The following is a 13,672-nucleotide window of genomic DNA, read 5'->3' as shown; positions in this document are numbered from 1 at the left end:
GTAATAAGGCAGATGGAAAATTAGGCCTGAATTGTGCCAAACAAGATAGACAATCAAAGCTGATTAGAAGTGACTATGCTCTTGGCTATCCTCTCCATTTCTTTGGATTCTCCTGACAAGAGATGACACTATACACAAGAGAGCCTTGCTTGACCCATCTGGAAATCAGAGGCAGTAAAACAAGAAATAAATGGAATTACAAAGACAATTCTCTGGGGCAGCACACACGGTGAAATTATTAATCTGTTTTTGAAAACTGCGAGGAATGGGCATGACACTTAGAGATTTTTATGTTGTGTTTTAGACATTGAAAAAGAAAAAGATAAAGAAATCAATTGAAGATTTATCTGCCACATACATCTCTATTTGAACTATAGCCCTAACTCCCAAAACATTTGGTTCCATCCCTTCAAATGACAGAAATGATTCTAACATTGGTACATGGAGAGGAAAGGTTTCTTATAACAACTGAAAAAGATCTTCTTGCCTTTTTGTAGCGTATGTTAGGCATTCTTTGTTTGCCAAGCCTTTACAAATATAGAGACTCCCTATGTGGGTAGGAAGTCATCAATCTAATTCCCCGACTGTCCTGTTGCCCAGTTTGTTATATCTCTTACCTGTCTGAACCAGGGGCTGACTTGAAACTTTGATGATTTTGGCCGTCTAGGTCCAAGCTATAGCTCCTCCCACTTCCAGGTTTTTGAGTTCTGATTTCTCCTCTGGTTGCCGATCTGAACTTGCTAAGGAGAAAACTGAAAATAAACATAGGAATTCAAGAGCAAAATAAGAAAAGTTTCCTTCATAATACCCATAGACTAATGCATCTGTCAACCCCCATCAGAGAACCTTCTACTTGCAGTAGATGGGGATTAACACAGCCACACAACTGGGAAAAGCACCGAAAAGATGAGACTTCTGAATACAGAACCCTGAAAGGAACAGACACCGCGCCACTCCTCCCAAAGCTCAGGAATCATTTCAGAAGCAGGGACAGAAAGAGAGTGAGAGTTAGAGGTGCTGGACAGCTACAAGGAAATAATATCTTCTGGGCACAGGAGAACCGTTGCGTAGGTGAGCCCACAGTGGTTGTGACAGCATAAAAACTCATGTGCAGGCCAAAGTCAGACAAATTCCCGATGTGGTGAGGGACGTCGGCACTAAATCCTACACATGCTCACAGAGAAGTTGCCGATATCTAGTGGGAGTCAGAGTCGGTTTTCTCTAAGGACAGACGTAGCCCCCAGTAAGTCAATTACACTTAGGTAGAAGGCCACATTATCTAAGAATATTGAAATGTCTCAAACTTTAAACTTGATGGGTTTAAAAAAAAAAGGAAAGGAGGGGCTGGAAAGATGATCTGGCAATTAAGATCACTAACTGCTCTCCTGGAGGACCTAGATTCAACTCTCAGCGCCCACATGGTGGCTCAGAGCAGTGTGTAACTCCAGTTCTGACACCTTCTTTTGGCAACTTTGGGATCCAGGCCCACACAGAGAGAGCGTATTTAGGAAGAACAGAGTGCAGGGTTTGATTCCCCAGCACCAAAAGTGAATAATACAATAACAGTTTCTATTTCTTTCATTAATAAATGAGTATTCAGTATAAACGCAGACCTGAGGGGTTCTGAGGATTTGGGTGCCTGTGCCTCTAGATGCCCAGCAAGGATGGTACTTGTTGATAAGCCAGGACTCTGCCCTGCTAAGGAAAAAGACTGTCTAGTTTGGAAACTCACCAGCCAGCTGAGCGGGAGAGGCATATTCTGGGCTGGGACTCTTTGCAAACATGCTGAGACTAGGGAATTGCGCATAGCTTGCACAGAAAGGAAACGATTATCTGGGATTAACAAAGATGGCAACTTAGACCATAGCTCTGTTAGCATGGTGACTACCTTTTTCATTAATGGAACACAAACGACTCTAAGGAATGAAAGAGTATGCTATTTACATTTTTTATTGTTCTTCTTCTTCTTACTAAACATGTTATATATCATTGAGCTACCCTGTAAATGACACATCTTTTACATTCTTGTACAGCTTCATACAATGTGTGTAGATTATATTTACACCCCCAACTTGTCACCAAACCACGCTCCCTTCCCCATTCACTGGACTTTGTGAAATCTGATTGCATTACTGCTTCACGCAGTTAATTGGAAATGAAAAAAAAATAGATTTTGAAGAAATGGAATTCAAGTCCTGGTCCAGGATATTGAGGGCACCAAGCATGCCTGCTTCTAAATACATTTAAGTATGGATGGCACTAATTGGACTCAGTGTCTATTAGCAATAACGATAATTTTACAAAGAGCACATGAAATGTGAAAGGAAATGGGTGAGTCCCAGAGAGAGTTAGCGGGAGGCTGTATGGGTAGATTAGATACATTTGAAATTTTCAAAGAATAAATAAAATATTTAAAAAGCAACAACAAGATATCAGCTGTATTCTTTAGGAAGATGATATTGGATTGATAATTTCATTTATTTTATGTTCAACAGTGTTCTACGTGAAGAAATGAACTCCAGAGATACTGGCATAATCTTAATAGAATCTGCTAAGTTGTTTCTGCTTCAAAGGACTCTGGTAAAATGTCACTGTCCACATGTCAGAACCTTCATTATACTGGAAAATTACCTTTGGGTGAGAATGATGCTTACTGTAATGTCAGCCTTTGCTGCTCAGAGAACCGCCTTGTACATGGCCTAGTCTTTGCACTTCTTAAGGTATCTCCTCTGCTCAGAATCACCCCTTCTTTCTTTTGATAACCTAAATCCAACCCATCTGTCAAGCTTCTTGCCACATCCCACTTGTAATCTGATGTGTGTGTCTTGATGTCTCCTATGGCAGCTATTATCTATTTATTTAATATGTGTCTTTATTGCCTGTGACATCCCTGTGAGTTATTAACAGAATGCTGTATTTAGGGAGAGCTTGAGAGCTCGTATTGTCATTTTAAATTTTCATATAAGCCTTTAAAACTTAGTAACATTTTAGACTTTACACTTTCCTCTCTAACCGGATGTTACAGTCCATAAAGGCAGAACTAAGCTGCCAGTTTTGAGTTACATCAGGGCTCAGCCAAATGCTATGGTGGTTTGAATGAGTCAAGATTGGTGTGACCCACTGTTTGTCAGATATTGTTTTCCAGCTCCAAACATCCTCAGTTGTGTGACCTGACCCTGTGCTGCCTGAACTAAGGTCTGCAAACTATAGCTCTTAGCAGCATCTGTAGGCTCTAAGATTCTTACTCCGCCAATCCATTGGTTCCTTTAAAGGAGTTAGGCACTATGTTAGATGTCTTAACACAAAAGCAAGGAAGCTACTGGGGAGGCATTAAAACAGCTTACCATTAAGTGTATGTATATTAGGCAAGGGTCAGAGAGAAAGATGAGAAGAGATGCACATGCACAAGGCATTGTGGGAATCCAGAAAAATAAATGAATGCAATAGGATAGGGAGGGTTAAATGATTAGGATAGAAACGTAAGAAATTCTAGAGCATCATTTGCCTTTATCTCTGCTAACTAATGAACAATGGAGTGAGTTACGAGAGTTTGAGTTAAACCGTACTTTTATTTCATTCTCACACATAGTTTAGAACACTGAAAAAATGAGAAAAGGCCACCCTTCTTTTAGAGCTAGCTACCATCTCAGCTATGGTCAGATTTTCATGTTGGTTTCTGCCAAGAGAACAATGCAGCGCTACCTAGAGAGGTGCACCATGAGACTTGGCACACCTTCGAAGCCTTGCTATACAGTCTTCTTTTGCGGCACCTTGCTGCCAGTTCCCAGAGGCCTCTTGCATCTTGTTCTCTGACATATATCCCATTGCTTACTCCAGTACTCAACAAGCCTATCTGCCTTCTGAACTAAGTTCTAGTAGTCAAATGTGACTTTTTTCCTTAAGGAAGCTTGGATTTTACATGAGAATAGAATGTTTGAGTAACTAGGTTTTAATTGCTGTGTTATATATCAGCAGGTAGGTTAGAGCAGAGGGATGCTGGCATTTGCAAGGAAAGGTTATAATCAGCAGCTTATAGCCGTGACTGGCTCTGGCCAGAGATCTGCCTAGGAGTAATGGGAATCATTTGGCACCAGAGTAAACAGGTCAAATGAAATAGAGCTCTTATAAGTTCAGTTCATCCAGTGAAATGATTTATACGAGGTTAAAAGTATTTAAGATTGCATTTCCCTACGATAAAATGTCACCCTGGTTGAGTCTCTCATTTCCTCTGGGCCACTGATGTGACATCAGACATGAAACACTAAAAAAAATCTTTATTTTAGAGATGGATAGCGTGTGCTTACCCTTTTTTCTTGGGTCCATCATGAATGGCCTTCTGTCTGGTGGAAGATGAAGTATCTGACTTGTCTATATCTTGGTGGGCTTGCTCATGGCTTTGTTGTTCTTCAGACCCTCATGGAAAAAAACAGAGAATAAGTTTATATACAAAAAGATCAGAAAGGATAACAAGTGTCTCTTTTGCATTCATTTTCTAGACTACCACAAGACCAAAAAAGTCCATAATAATTAGTAATGACAATTCAGTTCCAAGTTATTTTGTATACATAGTTATTTTTCATTTGTTGAATGCTGTAGAGATAACTAAGAATTAAGACCAGAATTTATCAGGGGGAAAGTTTGATAAGATAAGCTTTCCTAGGAAGGCTGCAATGAAGAAACAAATTCATTACGCTGCCACAGATACCTTTAGGATATGAAATGCTGCATTCAAGAGATTTCTAAATCCATAGACAATAGATATTCTTTTTCTTTCTTTCTTTCTTTCTTTCTTTTTTTTTTTTTTTGGTTTTTCGATACAGGGTCTCTCCGTGTTAACCTTGGCTGTCCTGGACTTTGTAGACAAGACTGGGTTCAAATTCACAGAGATCCATCTGCCTCTGCCTCCTGAGTACTGGGATTAAAGGCGTGCGCCACCACACCCAGCCCAGATATTATTTTTATAGGTGTGTTTTGTTTGTTTGTTTTTGTTTTGAGACAAGCTCTCAATCTATTCCTAAGGCTGGTCCGTAACTCTCTATGTATCCCAGGTTGCACCTGAGTACATAACCCTTCCGTTTCAGTCTCCTAGCAGTAGTGAACACAAATGTGGCACAATACACTACAGCCAGACTTCATGGAATGACAAGTATGTGTGTATGTGTCTTATGCCTGAGATGTAGTCCACAAACTGTAAAAGTCTGAGGTTTAGTGTGGGAAGAGGTTGTAGCTGACTAGAACATTTTTATTCAACCTGATCCTTTTAACTTCAGCCCTGATGGTATTCACCTTTAGGAAAACTTCTTTGTTAGTGTCTCACCCAAAGTGTCACAGGAATCAGTTGTGCTCCAGACAAAAAGACACCTATTCCACCTTTACTATATAAACCATGCCTGGGAAATCTGCACTTAAGAGAGCTTAAATCAATATTGAACCAATTCTATTGTACATACTGAAAAGCAATCTCAAGCCTGTTGTTCTTGGTACTTGGGGCAACTATAATTCCGCATTGACTGAAGCTCTCTTACAAAATTTAAGCCCATTCGTGTACTATAGGATAAATGCTACTGACTCGGTCTAATCATTATAACAACCAAAAATGCTCCTTGGCATTTCCCAACGCTCCCATTTGTTAGGAACCAAGAATTAGACTTTTTTTTAAAAAAAATAAAACATAGCACTTAAAAGTCTGAAATGAAACTTGGTGAAAAATCAAGAATTACTTTCAAAATGGGAGGCATTTATTCCACCTGTTTTAGGTTGCTTTCCTAAATGTTATAAAACATCAGAAATGCACTTGGAAAGATAAATTGCTATGATGAGGGTGTGGGGTTCTTTTGAAAATCTCAGCATTTCAGATATGTGGAAAATCAGTACACAGTTTATTTTCTACTGACTTCATTTGTGTGATTTTCAGATTTAAATTCCAAGCCACCAGGTTGTGAAATGACCTAAGGGATTGAGGGTAGAAATCCAACTGTATTTCCCTCTTACATTACTATAGGTGGAGCTACTTAACCCAACCAAATGACAACTTACACTCTTGAAGACAAATGATTATATTAGTTACCTGGGCTTCTTCTTAAGATGGACTGTCGAACAACATCTGTGCCCAGAACATTGACTTGCTTGAAACGCTTTGCCTTTTCTTCAAAAAACCATTCTCCACTGATGATCCTTAGCTGCCTGCTCATGAAGCAAAAGGAAAGTTCTAAAATTAAATTATTTAGTTGCATAAGTAACTTTAAAATACCAGTTAGGTGTAAACACTGACTGTGGATATAAAATCTTCAATATGTGAAATGAGGGCTGACCAAAGGAACAACCATATGAGATAAATGCATAGGACCTGTTTTAAATACTGGGCCAAAGTAGAGAAAAGGACAAGAGATATCACGATACTCAGGATACTGGTGATGGATAGGTTCCAGAGCAGAGGAAAACTAATAGAGAGGAGGAAATAAAATCAAAATCCCCATGTTAGGAATGTCTCCCTGGATCTTGTAATCAATTGGATGTTAATGTTGGAAAATGATCCTTGATTTGTTTTTGTCAACTTAACACACATTGTGTCACCTGGGAAAAGGAACTGCAACTGAGGAACTACCTCCATCAAACTGGCCTTGAGCATTGTCTTGACAGATGACTGATAGCCACTGTATGTGGAAGTATCTCTGGGGACTAGGAACGAAATGTGGGGCAACCATAGAGAGAAAGCCAGTAAGGAACCTCCATGGTTCCTGCTTCTGCTCCTACTTGACTTAATATCCTGACCTCCCTCAACGATGGACCATGTCTGAAATTTGTAAACGAAGGAAATCTTTCCTCGTCAAGTTGCTTTTGGTCAATGGTTTATGACAACAATAAAAAATAAAAGCAGGAAGGGTCCTGACCATCTTTTGAGTTATAAGGGCTATGTGAAATCACCTCCTATCTTCCATCTAGAAATGTCTGTGATCTTTTTAACTTTCACTTTTCCTATGACATAAAGAGCTTTAAACTGGAGGATCCAAGATGGCAGTGGGCAGTGTGGACCGTGTTTGGAAGCTCCAGTGAACAATTCAGGGAATTGCATGGATTTCTGAGCCAGGAACACCGGGGTCCCCACACCATGGCAGCAGGAGTGTTCCTCGGAGGGACCAGGGTGCGGAGGACCTGCGTGCCCCTGCACAGGGGAGAAGCTCGGATCGGAGCAGCAGTGGCAGAGGCAGCGGCAACGGCAGGAGCAGCAGCACCAGCAACACCAGCGGCAGCAGCGGCAGTGGCAGCTGAGGTTTGCAGCTCGGGGCCTTCCAGTGGAGTGGTGGCCGGTGGGAGTTGCTGCGGGAGAGGGGACTCTGGACAGGATTTGGGTCGCATGGTGCCTTGTGACCCAAACTGGACTCGGCGGCCCAGGCATTAACGTCAACAATTAATAAATGGGACCTCATGAGGCTGAGAAGCTTCTGTCAGGCAGGAGACACTGTCAAGAGAACAGAGCGACAGCCTACAGACTGGGAAAAGATCTTCACCAAGCCTACATCTGACAAAGGTCTAATATCCAAAATATATAAAGAACTCAAGAAATTAAACACCACCAAACCAAATAACCCAATTGAGAAATGGGGCTTGGAACTAAACAGAGAATTCTCAACAGTGGAATATCAAATGGCTAAGAAACACTTAAAGAAATGCTCAACCTCCTTAGTCATCAGGGAAATGCAAATCAAAACAACTCTGAGATTCCATCTTACACCCATCAGAATGGCTAAGATCAAAAATTCAAGCGACACCACATGCTGGTGAGGATGTGGGGAGAGAGAAACACTCCTTCATTGCTGGTGGGAATGCAAACTAGTACAGCCACTTTGGAAAGCTATCTGGTGCTATCTCAGAAAGATGGGAATAGGGCTTCCTCAAGACCCAGCTATTCCATTCCTTGGAATATACCCAGAAGATGCTCCAGCACACAACAAGAAAATTTGCTCAACCATGTTCATAGCAGCCTTATTCATAATAGCCAGAATATGGAAACAGCCTAAGTGTCCATCAATAGAAGAATGGATAAAGAAACTGTGGTACATATACACTATGGAATACTATTCAGCTATTAAAAATAAGGAATTCCCGAAATTTGTGGATAAATGGATTGAGCTAGAAATGATCATAATGAGTGAGTTCACCCAGAAGCAGAAAGACTCAAAAGGTATATACTCACTTATATCTGCATATTAGCCCAAGGGGCATGTCACATGAAAGCCTTCAATTACCAGGAAACTGGGACAGTGGGGAGGACATCCTATTGGGACTCTAGATGAGAAGAGCATGGGAGAATGGCAAAGTAGAAGGATCTAGAGGGTCCTAGAAACCTACAAGTAGAACATTATGATAGGCAGATTTGGGCCCAGGGGCCCCGCTCAAATTAAGGCACCAGCCAAGGACAATACAGGCTGTAAACTTTAAACCCCTACCCAGATCTAGCCAATGGACAGAACATTCTCCACAGCAGAGTGGAGAGTTGGATATGACTTTCTCACGTACTCTGCTGCCTCATATTTGACCATTTTCCCTGGAGGGGGAGACCTGGTGGCACTCAGAGGAAGGACAGCAGGTTACCAAGAAGAGACTTGATACCCTATGAACGTATACAGGGGGAGGAAATCCCCCTCAGGAACTGTCATAGGGGAGGGGAATAAGGGAAAAATGGGAGGGAGGGAAGAATGGGAGGATACAAGGGATGGGATAACCATTGAGATGTAACAAGAATAAATTAATAAAATAATATATATCTTGGGGAAAAAAGAGCTTTAAACTTTATCATAGAATTATAAGTCATGTCTATTGGTCTGTGAAGACTCTGAGAGATAATCTCTATGAAACTCAACTTCTGACCTATAGTACTGTAATAAAGGGCTTTTTATAGACTGTGCCCTCAAGACATGTTTTCTTTTTTTTTTTGTTATATAATATTAACACAATTTGTTACACAGATGATGGAATGCATATATTGCATATAAATTGTTAGAGTGTTTACTTGTTTACTTGAATGAGTGACTACTCCTTCATTTTATGACTAATTTCTTTTAATATATTCACCATAAACCTCATTATCAGTGACATGAAGGCAGGAGTCTTGACTCTTTTCGTTACCACCTCTAGCAGTAATTTTGGCACTGTGGTTTGTAAATATTTGTGAGATGAATCAAGATTCCTGGAATCCAACCCATAGCAGCTGCACAGCTGTAAAGTTCATGTTGGAGGTTACAGATGAGACTTAAAGACTCATAAAAGTCATTGGGTAGTCTAAAGTTATTTCTAAGGTAACATGAAACACTAGCTTGTAAGGGCATGAGCTGAGGATGGAAAGCAGTCCTGTATTATTGGGGTAAATGATTTCTAGATGTTGAGAGGTAAGCCTGGGCTCTGTGATAGCAACCTTTGAATGTCATGCTAAAGACCTGAAATATCATTCTGGAGGCAATAGGGAACTTACTCTAAAGTTCACACTTGATAATGCAATCTTTGGAGAAATGCAGAGAGAAATGAAAAGCTAGCAAACTAATTAAGAAGTTACTTTAGTAGACAAGACAAGAAAAGACATAATATAAATCAAGGTAGCATATGAGGATGAGACTACGTAAGAATTGGATGCTGAAGCAAAGCAACCGAGAACCAAATAGAGAGTTCTAGCCTCAGAGCACTGTATCGAGATTTAGCAACAAGTTGTACTTGAAAATCAGCAACTGAATCCCAACTATAAAGCTTATCCTGGAATAATGTCAGCTTTATTAATCACAGTAATTAATATAATGATTTTTACTATAGGACACAGAGGCACGACATAAGTACACCATAGTTCTACTACTGGCAAAAAATGTCAAACTGTTAACCTTAGAGAAAGTATACAGTGAAAATATGACCATAGCATACATATCCCACACTCGCTCCTGGAGGGCAGATAACCCATTGAAAAAGCACATTATTGAGTGGTTAGAGACTATAAAATGGATCAAATCTAAGGAAGATATACTCTACCAAAAGAATAAATTTGAACAAAATATTCCTGAATAAATTTCGAGGGATCTAAAGATTTATATATTACTACTTATGCCAGAAATACCATATTTGTAGGATGTTCATTTCTAAAGGGGTTCTTTCAAGATTACTATCGATCAGCAGCTCATATAAGTACTAATGCAACCCAATTTTACAGCTAGAATTCAGCTACCAAGCACATGACTTAAAAATGCCAAGACTGTCCTGGGTCATTCAAGTGGATGCAAAGTAAAGAAAATAAGTGGAAGTCAAAAGAGACCGTGTAGAACAGGAAGTCATAGAGTAGAATAAGAACAAGGAGAGTGACCTAGCTGAGTGCGTGAAAACCATTTAATGGAGCATGCTAAAGTCTTGGCTCTTATGGGTATTTGTTCTCTCTCTCTCTCTCTCTCTCTCTCTCTCTCTCTCTCTCTCTCTCTCTCTGTGTGTGTGTGTGTGTGTGTGTGTGTCAGGGAAAGGGGTAGATAGTACAGTGACGGTTTCATGTGTGGCAGTCTACATTCTCCAGGAAACGGACTTCCATGTTATCTCTACCATACACCCACAGTTGGCAACACATAACACAAATACCACTTTTCCAGAGTTCTTAGTCACTACCCCTGCCATCTGTGTGGGAACAATGACTATAACTTTTGTTCACCCCCAGGTATAGACCTGAGTAATTTGACATTTTTATAAGTCTGAAGTATTAGAAATAAAGCTTTCATTTCCTTCACAATTACTGGATGTAAACAGAAAGCTTAGTAGAAGAACAAGAAATTAATACTGAGTATCTACCAGGTACCAAGTAATGTTCAAGATGCTTTATGTGTGCATTCAGCAACCCTCACTATGAGATGTAAGGTATCAGTGACAGTCCTTACTTTATAGACTAGGAAACTCACATGGGTTAAACATTTTCCTCAGTGTTATAAAGGTATGATGGCAGATACAAAGCTCATACTCAAGTCTCATACTCTCTTCATTTTGGGCAATATCGTAAGAAGAGAATTCATGTTTCCCAGCTACAACAAGACTTTGATGAGGGATAAAGATGTATGGAAGTGAAAAATAATCAGCAATGCTTAGCATTTCAAATAAATGTGTGCACACTGGGCGCCAAGTAGCAAGAATAAAGACATGGTGAAAGAGGACAGGAAATAAATAACGCACTCGCTGTAAGATTTCAGTCTGTCTGCCATGTCACTGTAGTATTCAAACAATTCAAGGTTTGAAATAGATTTTGTTTCCTCTGGGTTGAACCCAGAAGAATGGAAATTACAGTGTACCACACTTATCTGTGAACACTGACTGCTGACTATCAGCAGGGTTAGGTTCTGGTTTTATTTAACATTAAAGTCCTGAGGCTTATGTAAGGTTCCTTCACTTGAAAGTTTACATAAATGTGAAGATGTTCTCATCTCTTTGGAGTAGGGCAAATCAGTAATCTTGTTTAAAACGGCATAATAATCAAAGTACTTTTTCGTTATGTATTTATACTGGAGACACCTGTAATAAGATATGTTTTATAAGTTACACTAAGTTATTAGTTTCCATCTGTTAATTACAAAGAAGCTAGTTAAGCTTAGTTATTATTAGATAGTACATATTTATTGAATTCCTACTATATGCCAGACCTATTGGGGATTAAAAGAACAGCAGAGAAAAATATATTCTATCCATATAGAGAGCGTGGTGAGTCTAGGTTCACTTACAGGCAAAAACCCAAAGAGCTTTAACATAGTTAGGGAGAGAGAAAAGCAAAAATGGATTAGCTACAAAGGGGGCAGCTTCCCTCTAGTAATTCTTGCTGTAAACACTTCAGTGTTTCAGAAATAAAACCATGTCCAAGGTAAATGACAATAAAGGTTGTTCTTCCAACTGATTAGAGAATGACTCACTTTCTGACTCATCTCATCTCTTAGAGGTTAGGGTGGGAATTTCAATTTCATGGTCTATTAAACATGGAGACAGCCCAGTAGGGCTGTAACATTCTCTTATCACAAACAAAGAACATTTACTGCCAGTAAAATGTCATTTATGCTTCCTTATTGAAAACTACTCCATGAATAGCAAACAGGATATTTCCAATACAGAAAGCTTTAGTCTCAGAGAGCACACGAACTACTAGCTTCAATCCTAGAGAAGTATTATTAATTGATTTTTCAGCTAGAAAAGTAGGCTTGAATTTTCATATATTAAACACTCATGAAGATTTTCATTTATTGAATAAAAACATAACCACAGACAAACTGTTGCTGAAGAAGCATAAGAACTACAAATTGAAAACTATTTTCTATTTAAAATGCTAGAAAGACAAAGAATTTCTTTAATGGTTCAAAAATTACAAAATAATACTATTTTTTTTTACATTAAACCATGAAGCTATTGAAGGCATTCCATGCTCATTTGCCCTTGTATCTTAGTCCATTTTATACCAATTGGTTAACAACAAATGTGTAAGAGGGATATACAGGTTTGTGGATGAATACATCAATTAGACAGACAGATAGTTTGTCTGACTGAGATAATGTTTACCAATGAGAAGAACACAATTGATTGAGATATTTTATTAATATATTAACACTTCCTGAAAAGCATCCTGTTCAAAGTCTTAATATTTATGTGTGCATCTTCTAACAGCAACTTGTATTTTTCTGTGATAGGCTGATATTTACTTTGTTTAAAAGGTATATGTACTTATCAAGGCTCTTATTTTTCCCCAACCTCATATTCCCAATAGAATAAAATTATATTTGTTCTATTTTTCTTCCTCTTACTCCAGTCTGATGTGCTTTAAGTAGGAGACACTCATGTACCCATTTATCATTTCATTATCTTGCTCATTCATGCATCTCCTCATTTAGCAAATAAACACAGAGTGAGCTACTTTAAGCATTCATTTATGCATGAGGATATCATCAGTGAACAACACAGATTTTTTAATCCCCTTTTTTCATGATTATGAAGCTTATATCATAGTAGAGGGAGAGAGATAAGGTATCAGATAAATAGGTGAAACATGTAGCACATGTTATCTAAGTGGAAAACACAGGAAAAGATTCCTTCATTTTGAGTAGGCCAGCTTCTATGACAATCTCCAAATTCAACTCAACATATCAAGATTTAATTTCTTAGCCTTTAATCTCATCACTCAGGGAGGCAGAGACAGGTGGATCACTGTGAGTTCAAGGCCAGCCTGGTCTACAAAGCAAGTCCAGTACAGCCAAGGCTACACAGAGAAACCCTGTCTCAAAACAAAAACAAATAGTTAATTTCTTGTTAATACAAGCTAAAGAGAATCTGACTCCTGTCTTCCAGAGGAAAGATGTAGTGAATTAGACCTTTATTTAGCATCCATATTATGTAATAACAGAACTGGTTGAAAAAGCATAAGGCCACAGGTCTTGTGATATAGTAATTATAACTAGGACAGACAAAGTGAAATTTTTTCTTCCTATATTGAAGTTGGAAGCTCCATGTAACAGATAAAGGGCTTTTGAGTCTTAGGCCTTAGGTACTTTTGTCAGAACAAATGAGAGTCTGGGCTATAAAAGAAAATGAATGGAAATGGGATAAAGAGGGAAGGAATGTGTACCAAGAATCAACCCAGAAAGTATTGGATAAGAATTGGAGAAATAGGTATTGAGAATTTTCTCAT

General features: G+C 39.0%; 1 protein-coding gene across 6 annotated transcripts in view; it reads right to left on the bottom strand.

Annotated features, from left to right (window-relative positions):
* The window catches only part of SYTL5 (synaptotagmin like 5), a 253,795-nt gene that overhangs the window by 93,734 nt on the left and 146,389 nt on the right, over positions 1 to 13,672 (bottom strand). For 5 of the 6 annotated variants that reach the window (XM_084790778.1, XM_084790775.1, XM_084790779.1 and 2 more), the window contains 3 exons: positions 6,068 to 6,183; positions 4,305 to 4,413; positions 618 to 752 (listed from right to left, as the gene is read on the bottom strand). In XM_084790778.1, the coding sequence (XP_084646904.1) occupies positions 618 to 752; positions 4,305 to 4,413; positions 6,068 to 6,183 (360 nt within the window). The remainder of the gene's footprint in view (positions 1 to 617; positions 753 to 4,304; positions 4,414 to 6,067; positions 6,184 to 13,672) is intronic. The other variant, XM_084790780.1, reaches the window with a different exon arrangement.

The sequence above is a fragment of the Acomys minous genome (assembly GCF_964271855.1).
Source record: "Acomys minous genome assembly, chromosome: 7".
Classification (NCBI taxonomy): Eukaryota; Metazoa; Chordata; class Mammalia; order Rodentia; family Muridae; genus Acomys; species Acomys minous.
The sequence above is the reverse complement of the archived record's forward strand: the minus strand, read 5'-3'. Positions and strand labels throughout refer to the sequence as shown.